At 37.1% G+C, this 22,307-nt stretch overlaps 1 protein-coding gene across 1 annotated transcript in view; it reads left to right on the top strand.

Moving 5' to 3' along the window:
- LOC128566484 (phosphatidylinositol 3,4,5-trisphosphate 3-phosphatase TPTE2-like) overlaps positions 1-22,307 on the top strand; it is an 87,954-nt gene that overhangs the window by 33,216 nt on the left and 32,431 nt on the right. The window contains exons 10-12 of the mRNA XM_053563329.1: positions 9,915-9,975; positions 10,810-10,891; positions 10,995-11,083. Of these exons, the coding sequence (XP_053419304.1) occupies positions 9,915-9,975; positions 10,810-10,891; positions 10,995-11,083 (232 nt within the window). The remainder of the gene's footprint in view (positions 1-9,914; positions 9,976-10,809; positions 10,892-10,994; positions 11,084-22,307) is intronic.

The following is a 22,307-nucleotide window of genomic DNA, read 5'->3' as shown; positions in this document are numbered from 1 at the left end:
CAAGGAACATGAAATGCAATGAAATATTACACCTCCAAAGAAACACAATACTTCCCCTATAATAGATTCATAGTAACAAACTAAATTGCCTGAGAAGGAATTTTTAAAAGTGACTTTAAGGAAACTCACTGACATACAGGAGAATACAGATAGATAATATATTACAAAATTAGGGAAACAATTCATGATCTGAATAACAAATTCAACAAAGATAGAGATATTATTGAAAAAGAACCAAACAAATGTTGGCACTGAATAATTCAAGGAATTAAATAAAAAAAAAAAAATTACCATCAAGAGCTTCAAAATCAGCTATACCAAGCAGCAGGAAGAAGTTCGAAACATCAAGACATGTCTTTAAAATAACCTAGGTATCACAAAAACAGAAAAGAATAAGAAAGAATGAAGAAAGCCAATGGGAATTATGGTACACTATTAGTCAAACAAATATTTGCCTTTGGGGGAATTCAGAAGGACAAGAAATGAGAAAAGAGATAGAAAATTCTCTCCAATAAAGTAATAACCAAAATATCCCAAGTCTTGGGAGACATATTGACATCCAGATTCAGGAAGCACAAAGTTTCCCAAATAGATGTAATCCCACAAGTTCCTTTCTGAGGCACACAATAGTCAAATAGTCAAAATCAAAGACAAAGATTTCTAAAAAAAAAAAAAAAAAAGCAAGACAAAAGCGTCAAGTTGGGCGGCACCTGTGGCTCAGTGAGTACGGCGCCGGCCCCATATGCCGAAGGTGGCGGGTTCAAACCCAGCCCCAGTCAAACTGCAACAAAAAAATAGCTGGTTGTTGTGGCAGGCGCCTGTAGTCCCAGCTGCTCGGGAGGCTGAGGCAAGAGAATCGCATAAGCCCAAGAGTTAGAGGTTGCTGTGAGCCATGTGACGCCACGGCACTCTACCAAGGGCGGTACAGTGAGACTCTGTCTCTACAAAAAAAAAAAAAAAAAAAAGAAAGAAAAAAAAAAAAAAGTGTCGAGTCATATATAAGGGAATATCTATTGGACCAGCAGTAGATGAATCACAGGAAACCTTACAGGCCAGGAGAAAATAGAATAATGCAAAGTACTGACAGAAAAAAACATCTAGCCATAATCCAGAAAATACTATTTCCAGGAAAGCCATCCTTCAGTAATGAAGAAAGAAAAGTATTTTCCAGAGAAGCAAAAACTGAGGGAACTTATCACCATTGGACTATTTAATGGTGTCCTACATCTGGAAACAAAAGAATGATTACCATCATGAAAACATGTAAAAGTATAAAACTCACTGAGCAGATATACAAATGAGAAAAAGAAAGGAATCAAACTTTATCACTACAGAAACCCACTAAACTGCAAAGATAAATGATAGTAATTGAAGAAAGAAATAAAGGATATACAATACAACCACAAAGCCAAGGAATGACAGGAGTAAGTCTTTACCTATCAGTAATAACTGTTTTTTTTTTTTTTTTTATTGTTGGGGATTCATTGAGGGTACAATAAGCCAGGTTACACTGAGTGCAATTGTTAGGTAAAGTCCCTCTTGCAATCATGTCTTGCCTCCATAAAGTGTGACACACACCAAGGCCCCACCCCCCATCCCTCTTTCTGCTTCCCCCCCATAAACTTAATTGTTATTAATTGTCCTCACATCAAAATTGAGTACATAGGATTCATGCTTCTCCATTCTCGTGATGCTTTACTAAGAATAATGTCTTCCACTTCCATCCAGGTTAATACGAAGGATGTAAAGTCTCCATTTTTTTTTAATGGCTGAATAGTATTCCATGGTATACATATACCACAGCTTGTTAATCCATTCCTGGGTTGGTGGGCATTTAGGCTGTTTCCACATTTTGGCGATTGTAAATTGAGCTGCAATAAACAGTCTAGTACAAGTGTCCTTAAGATAAAAGGATTTTTTTCCTTCTGGGTAGATGCCCAGTAATGGGATTGCAGGATCGAATGGGAGGTCTAGGTTGAGTGCTTTGAGGTTTCTCCATACTTCCTTCCAGAAAGGTTGTACTAGTTTGCAGTCCCACCAGCAGTGTAAAAGTGTTCCCTTCTCTCCACATCTATGCCAGCATCTGCAGTTTTGAGATTTTGAGATGTGGGCCATTCTCACTGGGGTTAGATGATATCTCAGGGTTGTTTTGATTTGCATTTCTCTAATATATAGAGATGATGAACATTTTTTCATGTGTTTGTTAGCCATTCGTCTGTCATCTTTAGAGAAAGTTCTATTCATGTCTCTTGCCCATTGATATATGGGATTGTTGGCTTTTTTCATGTGGATTAATTTGAGTTCTCTATAGATCCTAGTTATCAAGCTTTTGTCTGATTGAAAATATGCAAATATCCTTTCCCATTGTGTAGGTTGTCTCTTTGCTTTGGTTATTGTCTCCTTAGCTGTACAGAAGCTTTTCAGTTTAATGAAGTCCCATTTGTTTATTTTTGTTGTTGTTGCAATTGCCATGGCAGTCTTCTTCATGAAGTTTTCCCCAGGCCAATATCTTCCAGTGTTCTTCCTATGCTTTCTTTGAGGATTTTTATTGTTTCACGCCTTAAATTTAAGTCATTTATCCATCTTGAATCAATTTTTGTGAGTGGGGAAAGATGTGGGTCCAGTTTCAGTCTTTTACATGTAGACATCCAGTTCTCCCAACACCATTTATTGAATAGGGAGTCTTTCCCCCAAGGTATGTTCTTGTTTGGTTTATCGAAGATTAGGTGGTTATAAGATGTTAGTTTCATTTCTTGGTTTTCAATTCGATTCTAAGTGTCTATGTCTCTGTTTTTGTGCCTGTACCATGCTGTCTTGACCACTATGGCTGTGTAGTACAGACTAAAATCTGGTATGCTGATGCCCCCAGCTTTATTTTTATTCCTAAGAACTTCCTTAGCTATACGGGGTTTTTTCCGGTTCCATACAAAACGCAGAATCATTTTTTCCAAATCTTGAAAGTACAATGTTGGTATTTTGATAGGAATGGCATTGAATAGGTAGATTGCTTTGGGAAGTATAGACATTTTAACAATGATGATTATTCCCATCCATGAGCATGGTATGCTCTTCCATTTGTTAATATCCTCTGCTATTTCCTTTCTGAGGATTTCATAGTTTTCTTTATAGAGGTCCTTCACCTCCTTCGTTAGGTATATTCCTAGGTATTTCATTTTCTTTGAAACTATGGTGAAGGGAGTTGTGTCCTTAATTAGCTTCTCATCTTGACTGTTATTGGTATATACAAAGGCTACTGACTTGTGGACATTGATTTTATATCCTGAAACATTACTGTATTTTTTGATGACTTCCAGGAGTCTTGTGGTTGAGTCTTTGGGGTTCTCTAAGTATAAGATCATGTTGTCAGCAAAGAGAGAGAGTTTGACCTCCTCTGCTCCCATTTGGATTCCCTTTATTTCCTTGTCTTGCCTATTTGTATTGGCTAGAACTTCCAGCACTATGTTGAATAGTAAAGGAGTAATCACTTTTAATGGAAGCAGACTAAATTCCCAATTAGAAGACCTAGGCTTGGCTGAAAGTATTTTTTTCAACGACAAAACTATATGTTGCCTACAAGAAACTCATCTGACATGTAAAGACAAACATAGATGGAAAAAGATATTCCAAGCAAACATGAAGCAAAAGTAAGCAGTAGCAGCCATACTTACATGAGATAAAATAGATTCTAAGTCAAAAACTGTAAAACGTGACAAAGAAGGTTATTATATAATGTTAAGGGGAAAACTTAGCAAGAAAATATAATAATTGTGAATACTGGGTGGTGCCTGTGGCTCAAAGGAGTAGGGCACTGGCCCCATATGTTGGAGGTGGCAGGTTCAAACCCAGCCCCAGCCAAAACTGAAAAAAGTAAATAAATAAAATAAAATAAAATAATTGTGAATACTATGTATATATGGCTCCAACACTAGAGTAGCCAGATATATAATAAAACAAACATTATTAGATGAAGAGGAAAGAGATATTTCATTCAAGAGTAGTTGAGGCTATGAACACTCATTCTCAGCATTGGGAAGATGATCTAGGCAGAAAATCAACAGAGACACAACAGATTTATTTACAGTGTAGACCAAATGGACCTAACAGACATACAGAACATTTCATCCAATAGCTACAGAGTGCATGTTCTTCTCATCAGCATACGGAACATTCTCCAAGATAAACCATGTGTTAGGTAATAAGACAAGTATCAACAATTTTTTACAAATTTGATTCATATCAGTTATCTTTCCTGACCATGATGAAATAAAACCACATGTAGAAATAATAATGAAAGGAACTTTGGAAGTTATACAGATACATGAAAATTAAGCAATATGCTCCTGAATAACCAATAGGTGAATGAAGAAATGAAGAAAGAAATTTAAAAACTCAAATTAATCAACAAAAAAGAGCAAACAATCACATTTATAAGTGGACAAGAGACTTGAACAGAAATTTCTCTAAAGAAGACAGGAAAATAGCCAAGAAACAAATGAAAAAATTGCTCCTCATCCCTAATCATCAGAGAAATGCAAATCAAAACCACTCTGAGATGTTACCTAACCCCAGTGAGAATAGCCCTGATCACAAAATCCCAAAGCTGGGTGGTGCCCGTGGCTCAGTGGGTAAGGCACCAGCCCCATATACCGAGGGTAACGGATTCAAACCCAGCCCCAGTTGAACTGCAACAAAAAAAATTGCTGGGCATTGTCGCAGGCACCTGTAGTCCCAGCTACTTGGGAGGCTGAGGTAAGAGAATTGCCTAAACCCAGAAGTTGGAGGTTGTTGTGAGCTGTGTGGTGCCATCGCACTCTACTGAGGGCAATAAAATGAGACTCTGTCTCTACAAAAAAACAAACAAAGAAAAAAATCCCAAAGCTGCAGATGCTAGCATAGATATGGAGAGAAGTGAACACTTTAACACTGCCGGTGGGATCACAAACTAATACAACCTCTATGGAAAGAAGTATGGGCAATCCTCAAAGAGCTTAAAAGTAGACCTTCTATTTGATCCCACAATACCATTACTAAGTATCTACCCAGAAGAAAAAATATCATTTCCTACAAGGACATTTGCACCCGAGTGTTACTGCAGTTCAATTCACAGTTGCTAAGACATAGAAGAAACCCATGTGCCCATCAACCCGTGAATGGATTAATAAACTGAGCTATACATATACCATGAAATATTATCCAGCCATAAAAAGATAGTTACTCTAAATCTTTTGTATTAACCTTGATAGAGTTGGAGCACATCCTTCTTAGTAAAGTATCACAAGAATAGAAAAGCAAGTATCCAGTGTACTAACTCCTAATATTAAACCAAAAGAAAAATAACTACACACCCATACAAGAGAAAAACACAAGTATATTCATGTGTGGGGAAGGAGGGAAGAGGAAAAGGGGAAAGGAGAGGAGAGCAGGGATGGGTAAGATCTCACCTAATGTGCACAATGTGAGGGACTACAGCATACCCCCTGGATAAAGGGTTTAATTACAACTTGAACTTTTCCCTGGAAATGCTAACAATGGACCCTAATTATTTGCACCCTCATATTAATGTGAAACAAACAAACGAAAAATAAATAAAAATAGAAACTCATGGGCGGCGCCTGTGGCTCAGTGGGTAGGGCGCCGGCCCCATATGCCGAGGGTGGCGGGTTCAAACCCAGCCCCGGCCAAAGTGCAGCAAAGAAAATAGCTGGACGTTGTGGTGGGCGCCTGTAGTCCCAGCTGCTCGGGAGGCTGAGGCAGGAGAATCACCTAAACCCAAGAGTTAGAGGTTGCTGTGAGCCGTGTGACGCCACGGCACTCTACCCAAGGGCGGTACAGTGAGACTCTGTCTCTAAAAAAAAAAAAAAAATAGAAACTCATGATGCCGTGGAATGCAGCAAAAGCTGTACTAAGAGGTGTTTTTCTTTTTTTTTTTGTAGAGACTGAGTCTCACTTTATGGCCCTCGGTAGAGTGCCATGGCATCACACAGCTCACAGCAACCTCCAACTCCTGGGCTTAGGCGATTCTCTTGCCTCAGTCTCCCGAGTAGCTGGGACTACAGGCGCCTGCCACAACGCCCAGCTATTTTTTGGTTGCAGTTCAGCTGGGGCCGGGTTTGAACCCGCCACCCTCGGTATATGGGGCCAGCGCCTTACCGACTGAGCCACAGGCGCCGCCCCTAAGAGGTGTTTATAGCACTAAACACCTACACCAAAAAAGTAGAAAAATTAAATAAACAACCTTACAATGCACTTCGTGGAACTAGAAAACAAGAACAAACAAAACTAAAATTAATGGAGAAAAGAAATAGGAAAGATTAGAGCAAAAATAAGTGAAATTGAGATTAAAACAATACAAAAGATGAACAAAATGAAAAATTTGTTTCTTGAAAAGTTAAACAACATAGATAAACCAATGTTTAGACTAAGAAGGAAAAAAAAGATAAGACCCAAATCAATAAAATCAGAAATGAAAAATGAGGTCTTTCAGCTGATAATACAGAAATATAAAGGATCAGGCCAGGCACAGTGGCTCATGCCTATAATCCCAGCACTCTGGGAGGCCAAAGTAGGTGGATTGCCTGAGATCACGGGTTCAAGACCAGCCTGAGCAAGAGGAGACCCTGTCTCTAAAAATAGCCAGGCACTGTGGCAGGTGCCTGTAGTCCCAGCTACTCAGGAGGCTGATGACAAGAGGATCACTTTAGCCCAGGATTTTGAGGTTGCTATTAACTATGATGCAATGGCACTCTACCAAGGGTAATAAAGTGAGACTATCTCTCTCTCTCTCTCTCTCTCTCTCTATATATATATATATATATATATATATACACATATATAAATATATATATATATTTAGAGTACATATGTGTATGTTTATCCACATATATACGCATATATATACACACACATATATAAAGAATTATTAAAGACTATTATAAACAACTACAGGAAAACAAATTGGACAACCTAGAGGAAATGGATAAATTTCCTACCAAGACTGAACCAAGCAAAAAGAGAATATCTGAACAGGCCAATAATGAGTAACAAGATTGAATCAGTAATAAAATCTTTTATAAGCAAAGAGGAGCCCAGGACTAGATGGCTTCAACACTAAATTCTGCCAAACTTTTAAAGAAGAACTAACACTGATTCTTTTCAAACTAACCGCCCCCCCCCCAAAAAAAAAAAAAGTCAAAGGGCAGGTAATTCTTCCAAACTCAAATCTACAAGTTTACCATTAATCTGATTCCACAACCAATGAAAAACACAACAAAAAAAGAGAGACTAGAGGTCAGTATCACTGATGAACATGGATGCAGTAATTCTCAATAAAATACTAAGAAACCAAATCCAACAGCACATCAAAAAGCATGATTAAATGTTATTTATCCCAAGGATGCAAGGGTGATATGATATATTCAAATCAATAAATGTGATACACTGCATCATCAGAATGAAGGACAAACACCACATGATCACCTCCATAGATGCAGAAATGGCACTAGGTAAAATTCAGTATCCATTCATGATAAAAGCCATCAACAAATTAGGTATAGAAGGAACATACCTTGATTGATACAGTAAAAGCCTTATATGCAAACCCACCAGTAGCATCACACTGAATGGAGAAAAGCTGAAAGCTTTTCATCTAAGAACTGGAACAAGACAGGACGGGCACTTCCTCCAATTTTTTTTTTTTCAATGTAGTACTGAAAGTTCTACCAGAGAAATCAGGCAACAGAAATAAATAAAGAACATCCAAGTTGGAGGTAAAATAGTCTCTGTTTGCAGATGATATAATCCTCTGCATAGTAAAACCTGAAGATGCCACCAAAACAAAACAAATGATCAACTTAAAATGTTTACGCACATCTAAGGATGCAATCAACAAAGCAAAGAGACAAACTTCAGAATAGGAGAAGATATCTGCAGCATGTTACAACTCCCAGAAATCACTAACAAGCAGAATCTCAAATCATTAATTTATCAGATACTTTTTCTGCATCTATGAAGAATATCAAAATGTTTTTCTCCGGCTACCCTGGCTGTGTTTCAAGCCTATGGCAAAAGGCAAAGTCTAGAATAGAATCTCACAGGTGTTTTTGCAACCTCTGCTTTGTGTCATCCCATTGAACAATTCAACTCACATGCTGGAGCTCAAAATGAGAGAGGGAAAAATAAGGTGAAGAGCAAGGGCTTGGGTGTAGGGAAAAGTGAAGAACTGAAACTATTGATGGAATCATTCTCCCTTATTCTCAGGAAGGGACATATTTCTATTCATGAAACGACTTTACAAACTATAACTAATATACAGAGACTCAGGAGTTGAGCAGCTGTATAAAAATCCATTTGCAATTTGACTGAGGTCCATTAGATGGATCATTCTACTTCAGGGCAGCCATCCCCAAATTTCCAGAATCCATCTTTTATGAGTTAAGCATTTTTTGATTGCTAATATTGGTTTTTAGTAGACTGAGATGTCAGTTAATGACAGCTTATCTAAATTGAGCGAATTTTCTTTGGTTAGGTTTTGTGGTGACAATTATCAATTTAGCAACAACGCTTGATATTAGATGGGATGTTTTGTTAAAAGCCAAAAAATGTCATGTGTATGTAAATCAAAATGAAGACATTCGTCTTGGCTTCTGGGGTGAGGGAGTACTACTTAAGTTGTTGCTAATGAGTTATTTTGTTTCTTATACTATCCATAGTTCTTATTTAGTTAACTTTACTGACAATTATTTTCCCCTTTTGGTCAATTGTTGAGGCATTTTATAAACAGAAATTTCAAATTTTTAGGAAGTCAAATCCAAACCTATTGTCTGTATCTTGATTCAACACTTCTTCCTCATCTAAAAGCTTCAGTCATGTTCACTTAACTTTCTTAGAGATATTTATAGTTCTAATACTTGATTTTTAAATACATATGAATGCTGTGTAAGAGATTCCATGAATTTTTGAATTGTATAAGACTTTTTATCCTTTCCCCACTCCACATGCTATGTACAGGCAGTGTTCATCTTTTTTACTTTCCTCGTGATAGGGATAACCACTTTAACAAATTGATCACTTTAATACCTTAAATTTTTCTCAATAGTAAGCCAGTAATCATTGCTGTGATGGTACTATACTAATCAGTTTTTAAATTTTGTAAGTCACTTTTGTGGTTGTACTGAGGTATATATGTATGTGTGCGTATTTCATATGGATAAATTTTCTGAAAATATTGTTGGATGAGTATGGTGATACTTACTGTATTTTAAATAATAATCACTATTTCTCATTTTGAAGAGATATAAAGAGATATATCTTTGCATATATGTTCTTTGCACAGATATATGTGTATACATATACACAGACAGGTATACATTCATTTTAGAAAATGAGAAAACACAGATGAGCCAAAAGACTCTCCATATTGTTAACACTTATCTAAAATTTGATGTTTATCTTTTTCTATCATGCATACACGCACACATAATCATACCAATATTTTTTGCATTTATGTATTTGCATAATGTTTAGATATACCGTAATATCCAGATTGTTACATAAAAGACATATCTGTGCAGACTTAGATTTAAGTAAGAACCATATCTTACTGTGAATTAATAATTCCAAACAAATTTACTTAAATTTGCTAGTTGACCACCCAATTTCCTTCTCTGGTAACGTTAAAACAGTGCATCTTGAGAGTACAGGCTAATCTAAGTAGCCAAGCACACTTTGTGGTCTGAAAAACACTGTGGGTTAGGTATGACTTGGAAATAACATAACTTCATAGTCCTTGAATCTCCTCTAGAAGATGCCAATGAGAGACAAATGAGTAGAAAGTAATAATCATTTTAGATTATTCCTAGGAAATGTCTTCTGTTGGTGGCATGTGGATATGTAAGATATGCATCCATCTTTTTTAGGAAGTTGTGCGGTTCCTGGACATGAAGCATCCAAATCACTATCAAGTCTACAATCTGTGTAGTATGTACCTGACTTGATGTTTTGCCACTGTAGATAGAAAACAGGTTGCTGCCTGTAAGAAGATATTATTTTTCCATTGCTTTTAATCATAAGTATTTGGTGCTGTTGGCAAGTGAGTTCAAATATTCCCATCTTGCACAAGCCCCATTTAGAAGGAAGAGTTGGCCCAATAGCACCAAGTACCCTATGAGGGAGGGAGGCCTTGTGGGACCAAAGAGTCTGAAGGGGAGGTGAACCATTTTAGGGAAGATCTACTCTAGTGATATTAGGCTTAGGAAAATCTTGCTGTTGTTCCCGTCAGATTTCTTTATGAGGACATAGAGAATTTAACAAATGTGTACCCTAACCCAGTAGAAGTGGACTGTGATGAGAGACTCTGGATGGCAGAAAAATACGAAAAAACAAAAAGCCCAGTAGAAAACAGATTGCCTCCTAGTTTACCACTCTGTCTCTCATGATTTTTTCCCTCTACCTGTATATTATTACTACATAGACATTTTCAGGGTGGTGGGGGTGGGGCAGCAATTTTGGTCAGCTATCCTGGCTTCTTTCCTTGGTTTCTAATTACCTGTGGAGTGAGTAGTATGCTGGAAAATTAAAAGTAAGTCCTATTAAGAAAACAAGTTGGACTTAGGTTACCTGAGACAAACTACTACTATTCTTATGTTTTTGAGGTCTTTGTATTTGTTTTAGAGCAGCAGAAACCACTCAGAAATTTCCTTTCAAGGTAGATAAGAAATTTCTAATAAAAAAATTTTAAGTATTCGTAACTTCTTCATTTACTATTTTATTAGGTATGGAGATACAACATAACATATGTATTATTTATTTTAGGTGAACGAGGTTATAACCCTAAACACTTCCATCATAGGGTTTGTAGACTCATGATCGACGACCATAATGTCCCCACTCTGCGGTAAGTGCTAAGTCAAATTGACTATCAGAAGAGGGCTAAATACACTGGGCTTGACTTTGTGGAAATATTTTAACTTACCTAAAAATCTTCTATTTGAAATCAGTGAGATGTTGGTGTTCTCCCAGGAAGTTGAGAAGTGGTTGGCCCAAGATGAAGAAAATGTTATCGTGCTCCATAGTAAAAAAGGCAAAGGTAATATTTTTTTTCATCTCTGTCTTTCTAAAGACATTAAAGAGCTATATGAAAGTACAAAAATGAGGAACATATTACTATTAATAAGTGTTAATAGTTTTAGCATTTGAAAATATTAGTGTCATTATGAAAGGAAGGGAAAGAGAAAGGAAAGGAAAGAGAGAGAAGGGACAGGAGGAGGAAAGGAGGAAGAAAGGAACAGTGTGAGGAAGGGAAGATGGTAGAAAAGGATAAAAGGAACCAAAGAAAGTTTAGCATATTTTCTCTTGTTGATCAACTATTTGGGTTTCCTATTTATTGATTTTCAAGTTCATATCACTAAAAATACAAATTGTATTTAAGTGTCAATGCAGATTATTTTAGTTAAGGTTCTTTGATTTTTCATTAATAAAATTGTATGTATTTATAGCATACAACATGGTGTGTTGATGCATGTATACATTGTGGAATGGCTAAGAAAGCTAATTTACATACACTGATTATTTTTTTGTGGTGAAAACATTTAAAGCAAATTTTTTCTTAAAAGTTTTCAAGTATATAATACATCAACTATGGTTACCCTATCGTACCATAAATTTACGGAATATATATGCTTCTTGTCTAGCTGAAAATTTGTATCCTTTAACCAATATCTCCATAATTCTCCATTTTACCCCCAGCCACTAGTAATCACCATTCTTTTTTGTGCTTCTATAAATTAGGTTTTTTAGATTCCACACACAAGTGAGAGCATGCAGCATTTGTCTTTCTGTGCCTAGCTTAGTTCACTCAGCATAATGTCCTTCAGGTTGATCCGTGTTGTCTCAAATGACAGAATTTCCTCCCCTAAGATTGAATAATATTTTCTTGTATATATGCACCTCATTTTCTTCATGCATTCACCCATTGATGGACACTTAGGCTGATTCCATATCTAGCTATGGTGACTAATTCTGCAGTGAACATGGGAGTGCAGATGTCTCTTCAACATGCTGATTTCATTTCCTTTGGATATATACCCAGAAGTGGAATTTCTGAATTGTATAGTTGCAGGCAGGATGGAGACCAAAGACTCCATTTTTGGCAAGGGAAAACACCCCCAGAAAAAGGCAAAAACAGAGAAATAAGCTGAGCAAGGAGGAATAAAAACAGGTCTGCTAAACCAGCTGCTAAATTCTGAGCAATTTCCTGCTTTTCCTAGAAGCCTGGCCTATAGGGGGATACAGCTTGCAAACACTCCTCCTGAATCTGTGAACACTCTAAAGAAACGATGGCCACAGAGGAAGCTGCATGCAAGTCCTGGCAAGAAACATTCACCAGGCCATCTTCTGCCCAGTCAGTAGCCAAACCAAATACACATTGTAGGGATTTGATCTCTGCCAGGCAGAGATCAAGGGAACAGCTTGAGCCCTGAAGTATGGGTAGGAGAGCTTATATTCCTTGTCACAGAGGAAGATGCCTCTGGGTGAAGAACAAAAAAATTCTTCTGTCCCATGGATTCTTCAGAGGAGACAGATGCCACTGGTGGCGTTTTACTTCACAGTGAACTAGTAGGGATTAACCCCCCATCCCCCAAGGAATCTGTGTGTGTGACCACAGACAGGAGGCTGCCCCCACACAAAGGCTCAGGTTTCGGATTTCTCAAGTCTGCTCAGACCCTTAAAGTTAATGTTTGTAGAAACAATAGGAGCTGATGTATTTATTCAGAGAAAATGCTGCTGTTTTTGTTCTCTTCCTCAGTTTACCTTCTGGGCTAATGAGGAAATAGCCTTCTATAAAAGCTGAGAGAAGCAAACACTGAAGACCATTTGCTGCAACCCCACTAACAGGCGATCCCCCCGCCGTGTCTCCCACCTTTAAAAATTCTATTTTGTATGGCCTGTCTTTGTCTCTTGCTGCAAACATCCACTTATGTACAACTTGCAATAATGAGTGGAGGCTATTACAGACAATAGAAAAATATACCTATTCTGACTTACATACAAATTCAACTTAAGAGCAAACCTACAAGACCTATCTTGTAAATAACCTGGGGACTGACTGCATAAGTGTTCCTTTTTCTCTGCATCTATTGTTTTTTGGACTTTTCAATAAAAGCCATTCTAACTGGCATAAGGTGATAACACATTTTGATTTGCATTTGCATTTCCCTGATGATTACTGATTGAACATTGGACATTTTCCATATGTTTATTTGCCACATGTCTATCTTCTTTTGAAAAGCTTCTATTCATGTCTTCATGCACTTTTTAAAGGGATTGTTTTTTTCCTTGCTGATTAGCTTGAATTTTTTGTAGATCCTGGTTATTAGCCCTTGATTTGATGTATAGATTCCAAATACTTTTTCCCATTCTGTAGGTGGTCTACTTGTTTGGTTGATTATTTCCTTGGCTGTGCAGAGGCTTTTCTTTTCTCTCCCACCCACCCCTGCCCCCAGTGGTAAGAATTACATTTGACAGAAAGGAGTACAGAAGGAGTGAAAAGTACCACAGCTTCTGGCAAAGGGGAAGACCCAAGTCAGAAGTCTTCCATGCAGAAACTTTTTAATTTAATGAAGTCTCATTGGATTGCTTTTGTTGTTGCTGTGATTGCCTTTGGGGCCTTCTTCATAAATTCTTTGCCTAGGCTAATATTTAGAAGAGTATTTCCAATATTTTCTTCTAGAATTCTTGTGGTTTCATGCCTCACATTTTATTTATCCTGAATTAATCTTTGTGAGTGGTGAGAGATATGGATCCTGTTTCATTATTCTGCAGTGGCTATCCAATTTTCCCAGAACCATTTATTGAATAGAGTTTCTTTTCCCCAGCTGCCTTGTTATCTGCCCTGTTAAAGATGTTGCAGTATGTAAATGGTTTCACATCTTGGTTCTCTGTTCTGTTCCACTGGTCTATGTCTCTGTTTTGTACTAATTCCATGGTGTTTTGGTTAGACCCTTAAAGTTAATGTTTGTAGAACAGTTTGAAACCTGGTCATGTGATGCCTCCAGATTTGGTCTTTTTGCATAAGATTGCTTTGGCTCTTCGGGCTCTTTTGGGCTCTTTTGGGCTCTTTTCTATTTCCAAAATCACAATGTTGACATTTTGATGGGAATTGCAGTGAATTTGTAAATTATTTGGGGTAGTGTGGACATTTTCACAATTTTGATTCTACCAATTCTTGAGCATGATATGTTTTTCCATTTGTTTGTGTGATATCCAATTGTTTTCTTTGGTGTTTTAGAATTGTCTTTGTAGAGAACTTCATTTCCTTGGTTAAGTAGATTCTTAGGTATTTTATTTCCTTTGTGACTATGATGAATAGTATTGAGTCTTTGATTTGATTCTCAGCATGACTGTTATTGGTGTATAGAAGTACTAATGATTTATATATACTAACTTTGTAAGCTGAGACTTTGCTGAATTTATCAATTTCGGAGCCTCTTATTGGAGTAAGATCTTATTGACCATAAGATCATATGGTCAGCTGTTCTTTGCAATTCATTATTTTTTTATCCACCCTAGCACTAGCTAGAAACTTTGATATGGTGCAGAATTAGAAATGGCAAGAGCAGGCATGTATACTCATGCTGTTCTGTTCTCCAAGGAAAAGCTATCATTGTCTCTTCAGCTGTTTTAGGTTGTGCTTGTCTGCACACACATGCTACCCTTTTCTTTCAGTGTGCTGCGGTTTTTTAATTACAAGTAAGTGTTGACTGCTATAAGAAGATTTTTCTAAATCTTTGTGATAAAACAATTTTTCTTCTTTTTTCTATTGATACAGTTAATTTCATTGATTGACAATTAAGGGGTAAGCCAACTTACATTCCTGGAATGAATGCAGTTTATTATTTACTTATTTACTAGAATTAGTAAATACTGAACTCTTATTTATTTTAGTATTAATTGTTATATATTTGTTATATTTTCCTTTTAATAAATGGCTGGATTCTGTTAATATTTTGGTTAGGATTTTTTATTTATGACATCAGTGTGATTGGCTATGATTTTCATTCCTCATAATTTTAAATTTTGGCTTCCTAAAATGAGTTATATTATTTCCTCACTTTTAATTCTCTGGCTGAGTTAGCATATGTTGATTTTTCTTTCTAGTCTCATTTGTTTGTTTATTTATTTCTTTTTATTAAATCATAGCTGTGTACATTAATACGATCATGGGGCACCATACACTGCTTTTATATACCATTTGACATATTTTCATCACACTGGTTAACATAGCCTTCCTGGCATTTTCTTAGTTATTGTGTTAAGACATTTATATTCTACATTTACTAAGTTTCACATGTACTCTTGTAAGATGGACTGCAGGTGTAGCCCCACCAATCACTCACCCTCGGCCTATCCTCCCTCTTCCCCATATTCTTAGGTTATAATGGGGTTATAGCTTTCATATGAAAGCCATAAATTAGTTTCATAGTAGGTCTGAGTACATTGGATGCTTTTTCCTCCATTCTTGAGATGCTTCACTTAGAAGAATATGTTCCAGCTCCATCCATGTAAACATGAAAGAGGTAAAGTCTGTATCTTTCTTTAAGGCTGCATAATATTCCATGGTGTACATATATCACAATTTATCATTCCATTTGTGGGCACTTGGGCTTTTTCCATGACTTAGCAATTATGAATTGGGCTGCAATAAACATTCCGGTACAAATATCTTTGGTATAATGTGATTTTTGTTCTTCTAAAACATTCAGTGGGAAAAAGATTCCCTATTTAACAAATGGTGCTGGGTGAACTAGCTGGCAACCTGTAGAAGACTGAAACCGGACCCACACCTTTCACCATTAACAAAGATAGACTCTCCCTGGATTAAAGATTTAAACTTAAGACATGAAACTATAAAAATACTAGAAGAAAGTACAGGGAAAACTCTTGAAGAAATTGGTCTGGGTGAATATTTTATGAGGAGGATATCCCGGGCAATTGGTCTGGGTGAATATTTTATGAGGAGGATATCCCGGGCAATTGAAACAGCTTCAAAAATACACTACTGGGACGTGATCAAACTAAAAAACTTCTGCACAGCCAACAGCACAGTAAGTAAAGCAAGCAGATGGCCCTCAGAATGGGAGAAGATATTTTCAGGTTATGTCTGTGACAAAAGTTTAATAACCAGAATCCACAGAGAACTCAAACATATAAGCAAGATAAGAATAAGTGATCCCATCGCAGGCTGGGCAAGGTACTCGAAGAGAAACTTCTCTGAAAAAGACAGGCGCACGGCCTACAGACATATGAGAAAATGCTCATCATCCTTAATCATCAGAGAAATGCGAATCAAAACTACTTTGAGATATCCTCTAACTCCAGTAAGATTAGCCCATATCACAAAATCCCAAGACCAGAGATGTTGGTGTGGATGTGGAGAAAAGGGAACACTTCTGCACTGCTGGTAGGAACACTTCTGCACTGCTGGTGGGAATGCAAATGAATACATTCCTTTGAAAAGTTGTTTGGAGAACACTTAGACATCTAAAAATAGACCTGCCATTCAATCCTATAATTCTTCTCATTTGTTTATTTTTATTTGGTCACCTCTGTCTCTGAGGTTTTATTCATAAAGTCTTTTCCCAGACCAATATCCAGAAACATCACTCCTATTGTTTTTTTCAAGGAATTTTATAGTTTCAAGTCTTTGATCAGTTTGATTTGATTTTTGTGCAGGGTGAGAGGTGTGGGTCTAGTTTCATTCCTCTGTACGTGGATATTCCATTTTCCCAGCATCATTTATTAAAGAAACTGTCTTTCCCCCAGTAAGCATTTTGGCACTGTGTCAAACATCAGCTGGCTGTAGATCTATGGACTTATTTCTGAGTCACTTATTCTGTTCCATTGGTCTGTGTCTGTCTTTATGCCAGTGCCACACTGTTTTATTCAATATTACGTTGTTATGTATTTTGAAGTCTGTATCTTAGTCTATTTCTGTTACTGTAAAGAAATACTTGAGGCTGGGTAATTTATAAAGAAAAGATGTTTACTCGACTCGTGGTTCTGCAGAGTATACTAGAAGTATAGTGCTGGCATTTGTATCTGGTGAGGGCCACAGCTGCTTCCACTTATGCCAGAATGAGAAGGGAAACCAGCATAGCCAAACATCATGTGAGAATGGGGGGCAAGAGCCAGGGGAAGCTTTCAGGCTCCTTAATAGCCAGATCTCTGGGAAACCCTTGTGGGAACTAACAAAATGTGAAATGTGATCTAACTCAGTTCCTCCTACCTGCCAGGAGGCTATTAAACTAGTCATGAGGGATCCACCCTTACGATGCAAATACCTCCCATTATGGCAAACTTCCAACACTGGGGGAAAATTTTCAGTATAAAATTTGGAGAGGATGAATAAACCAAACTATAGAGGTCTGGTCATGTGATGCCTCCAGCTTTGTTCTTTTTTGTTCAGGACTGCTGTAGCTATTGAGGGTCTTTTGTGGTTCCATACAAATTTTAAGATTTTTTTATTTCTATGAAGAATATCATGGAATTTTGATAAGGATTGCAGTAGTGTATCTGTAGATTTCTTTGAGAAGTTTGTAAATGTAATTTTAATTCAATTTTCTGGACTTATTAAAGCTTTCTCTTTAATCTTTTTTATCTTTTTTAATTTAATATTTTCCATTTAAGTTTTTGTAAATGATTGACTACAGTTATTGTCACCTTGTTTTAAAATGTCTACTATTTTGGTCATTTTCTCCCCCTTTTTATTCTGAATATTTGTGCTTCTCCTTTTAAAAGTCAATATTAAGCTTTTACACAGTGAGTACAACAAAGGGACCCAGAAGTAGCAAAGGTGATGCCATTGGCAATGTTTAAGCAAGGCTGTTCTGTCCAGCACACATGGAGATATATCAAGAAGTGAAGTGAAAAAGAGTGAAAGGAGTGGTTCTAGGACTGGACATCATGAAGGATTGAAAGGGCAGATATATTCCTTCATTCATGCATTGATCACCAGATACGGTCTAGTTCCAAGAGTTGTAACACTATGCAGAGAAGTTTACTTCCCACATGAAAAACACAGTTTATTGCTTACGAAGAAAAAATAATGCATATTTTGGGTGTATACACATACACACCCACACACACATATAGTGTATGTGTATCTTTCTAAAAAATAAGACAGTAAGGAGACCATACAGTCAGAAGGGGGTTGCTAATTAATCTGTAGATGGTTAAGGAAGGTATCAGCAGTAAAGTGACATTTGCACTGAGATATAATACAAAAATTATAATGAGAATGTATGTGTATTGAGACTAGAGAAAATAAAGGGTATTATAAGTACCAAAGAATCACCATACCAAAGAAATACAGGAAAGAATCTACCATGAAATAGAAAATTCATGTTGGACCTGAATGATTATGCTTCTTCATCTGTGTGCACGTGACCAATCTTTTTAATTATATCTCTGTTGTATTTTCTCCTTTAATTAACCCCCAGGGTAGTGGCTTATAGTTGGGGGCATCTACCACTTCCTAACTTTCAGAGTGAGAAATTACATTATTTCTAGGCTATCAGAACCTCTCATGTTCTCCACCAAGGGGAATAGCCAATGACATTGAGTTATCCTTTTTAGAATTTTGTCCTGCTAGGGATTGTAAATTGGGGGGACTATAAGAGGAATCTTAAAAAAAGAAACATTGAATGTTAATTCCACTAAGTTGAGAAGCAAATGCCTTGAGCATCCCAAATAGTGTTCTTGACATTGTTTCTTCACCAGTCCCGTTTTGCTTTGACTGGATCACTTATACCCTTTGGTAGCCATATCTTTGATTGCAATTTGTCTTCAATATTGCAGTGGTAGAGTTATGCCTCATCTCATTTTATAATTCTTTTTTAAAAATGCTTCAATGCCTTTATTCCACTTGTTCAAAATTTCTTCTGAAAGGTTTGCTCTTCTCTGCAGCTGCTAAGGGTGCAATAATATTGGTACCCACTGAGCAACAAGCTTGCTCAATATTAGTATTTTTGTCAGACTCATGAATCTAGAGTATACGTTCTGAATTGTGGATGAGTTATGGACACAGCTTGATTAATAGAGTACTTTAAAATTGTTCATATAACCCGGTATAGGAGAGGTGAAATTTTACCTTTACCCTTTTAGAGATTTTGGGTGAGCTTGAGAATTAAATTCACATAAGACAAATCAATAGCAGAAAACCACCTTCGGCAGTGGCTACCCCACCTCTGACAGAGCACCTGTAACAATAAGGCTGCCTAAATCTCTTTCTGACAGGGGGCGATTTCAAAGGGGACCATTAGGCCAGGGCACCTAGGAGCAGCTGCCCTGCCTTAGACAGAGAATCTACCCCACCCAGGCTTCCATGGAGCATAGGGACTCACTTCCTTTCTACTAAAACAACCAAGTAAGAAAGATCCTCAAGAACAAAAGCTACTTCTGCCCTGATAGAAGGTGAAACTAGCAGTCATCTCTCCAAGCTGCAAGCTGCCTGTCAATTCTTATAGAAACCTACTTTCCATGGAGGGAACACCCTGACAAAATCATACCTCCCCTACTATAGCCAGTCATCCACAGCCCACACCAGTCTGGTGGCTCAACATACAGCAGATTTCACTGCCTCCACCACATCTGCTGCAGCTAGGACAGGGTGGAATCTAAAAATTTAGTTTATTTTATACTCCTGAAGTACAGAGACAAATGCCATTGCCAAGCAAGGGAAGAGTGAGCAGCTCATATGTCCCACAGCTGCCCACCTATGTTAAACTCATCAAGAAAACCCAATCCCTACTATCACATGCTCATAGAACATCTGCTCTTATCCTTCCTGAGCATTCTTCTGGAGCAGGAGAGCACCCCACCTCACACCATCACAGCCAACACATGAACACAGAGAGGCTTAAAAGCAAGTATTCTAGCTTGGTCTCAGTCTGGTGTCCCTAGTTCTCAAACACACCATTCGGAGGACTGGAAACTGGGAATTTCCTAGCCTTATTCACCACTACTGGGGCTCTCACAGGGTCTGAGGTGCAACTAACTCAAACTGCAAGAAATACCATAGTGGACACCTACCTGCAGGCACTGAAAGGCAGCATACCTCTATCTGTCTACACTGCACAGCAGAGTTCCTAGGAAAACAGACTAGTTGAACTGCAAAGGTATCTCTTTTGAGCTAAGGGTAGAGATTCCAGATGAGAAGAAACCAGCATAACTCTGGAAATATGAAAACAGCAGGCTATTTCATCACTCCAAAAGTTTCATACCAACTTTCTAGCAATGGACTCCACCCCCGCCAAATGATTTAAATTTGAATGTGTAATTCACAATATGGATTGCAAGTAAGATCAATGAGATAGATGAGAAAGTTGAAAACCAACACAAACTGAAGAGACATAGATAGTTTAAGAAAAACCTAATAGACTTCTGGAAATTAAAGAATCATTTAGGGAAGTGCAAAATCCCAGGGAAAGTTTTAACAATAGAACAGACCAGGGACAAGAAAGAATTTTAGAGCTTGAAAAGAAGACATATGAATTAACCCAGTCAGTGAAAGATGAAGAAAAAAGTCAGGAAGACTGAACAAAGTCTTCAAGAATTATGAGACTGTGTAAGACACCCAAACATAGCAATTATAGGTGTCCCCAAGGGAGAAGAGGAAAAAAAAATGCACAAAAAACCTATTTAAGGGAATAAGAAGGAAAACATCCTTGGACTTCCCAGAGATTTAGACATCCAAATATAAGTAGGCCATCAAACTCCTGGAAGATTCACTGTGAACAGGAATTCTATAAAGCACCGAGTCATCAGACTGGCAAAAGTCATAGCAAGGAGAAAATGCTACAAGCTTTCAGGTGAAAGCATTAACTAACTTGAAACGAAAACCCATCAGAACAAAAAAAGATTTCTCAGAAGAAATCTTACAAGCAAAAAGGGCATTGGGTTCTATTTTCAGTTTCCTCTAACAGAATAGTTGTTAGCCAATAATTTTGTATCCTGCAAAACAACAACAACAAAGCTTCATAAATGAAGGAAAAATAATGTCTTTCCCAGACAAACAAAGACTATGGGATTTGTTACCACTAGACTTAACCTACAAGTGACCCTTAAAAATGCCCTGTTCATCAACCAGAACCATCAATATCCCCCAGTGTAAAAACAACCCAAAGCAAAAATGCACAGCTGTTATAAAACAGTAACACAAAGGAGAAAACAAAGAAATTAGGTACTAATCAACATAAATAGTACAGTATGTCACATATTAATGTTAACATTGGCTGTAAATGGTTTAGATGTCCTAATTAATAAATAATGATTGGCAGAATGGATAAAAAACATGTCTCAAATATATCATGTCTCCAAGAAACCCACTTATATTCTGTTCATTCACATACATGCAAAATAAAAGGGCAAAAGAATATTCCATGCAAATGAAACAAAACAAGCACTAAAAGTTATTCTTATATCTGATAAAATAGATTTAAATCAACAAAAGTAAAAAAAAAAAAAGACAAATATAGCCAATATATAATGATAAAGGTAGCAATTCAACAAGAAGATGTAACAATCCTAAAAATACGCACACCTAACCTGGGAGCTCCCAGATTCATAAAACAAAAGCTGCTAGACTTAGGGAAAAAAAGAAACAGCAGCATCCTAATATCTGGGCACTATAACACAACATTGATGGAACTAGAAAGATGATGGAGACAGAAAATCAACAAAGAAACACTGGAGTTAAACGGGACCCGATGACAAATGGATATAACAGACGTTTATAGAACATTCTAACAAAAAACATAGAATATACATTCTGCTTATCAGGACCTGGGACATATCCCAAGATAGATCGTATGTTAGTCTCAGCAAATGTTAAAAAATCTAAATCATACTATGCATCATTAAAGACCACAGCAGAATGACATTAGAAATCCCTCAAGAGGAATTCCCAAAATGACACAAACACATGGAAATGAAACAACTTGTTGCTGAACAATCCTTGGATCGGTGACAAAATAAAGATTGATAGCAAAAGTTTTTGAATCAAAGGATGAAAATGACACATATGAACAAAATCTCTGGGATACAAAAAAATAGTGCTAAGCAGGAAGATCATAGCATTAAATGCCTACACCAAAAGATGGAAGGATCACAGATTAACACCCTAATTTTAGTTATCAAGGAACTAGAAAAAGAACAAACCCAACTTAAAGTTAGAAAAGAAAGAGAAGTAACAAAACTCAGAGGAGAACCAAATGAAACTGAAACTAAAATAGCAAGACAAAGGGTCACTAAAA

This window comes from Nycticebus coucang, chromosome 15, assembly GCF_027406575.1.
Source record: "Nycticebus coucang isolate mNycCou1 chromosome 15, mNycCou1.pri, whole genome shotgun sequence".
In the NCBI taxonomy this organism is placed as follows: domain Eukaryota; kingdom Metazoa; phylum Chordata; class Mammalia; order Primates; family Lorisidae; genus Nycticebus; species Nycticebus coucang.
This window is presented reverse-complemented; position numbering and strand designations above follow the sequence as displayed.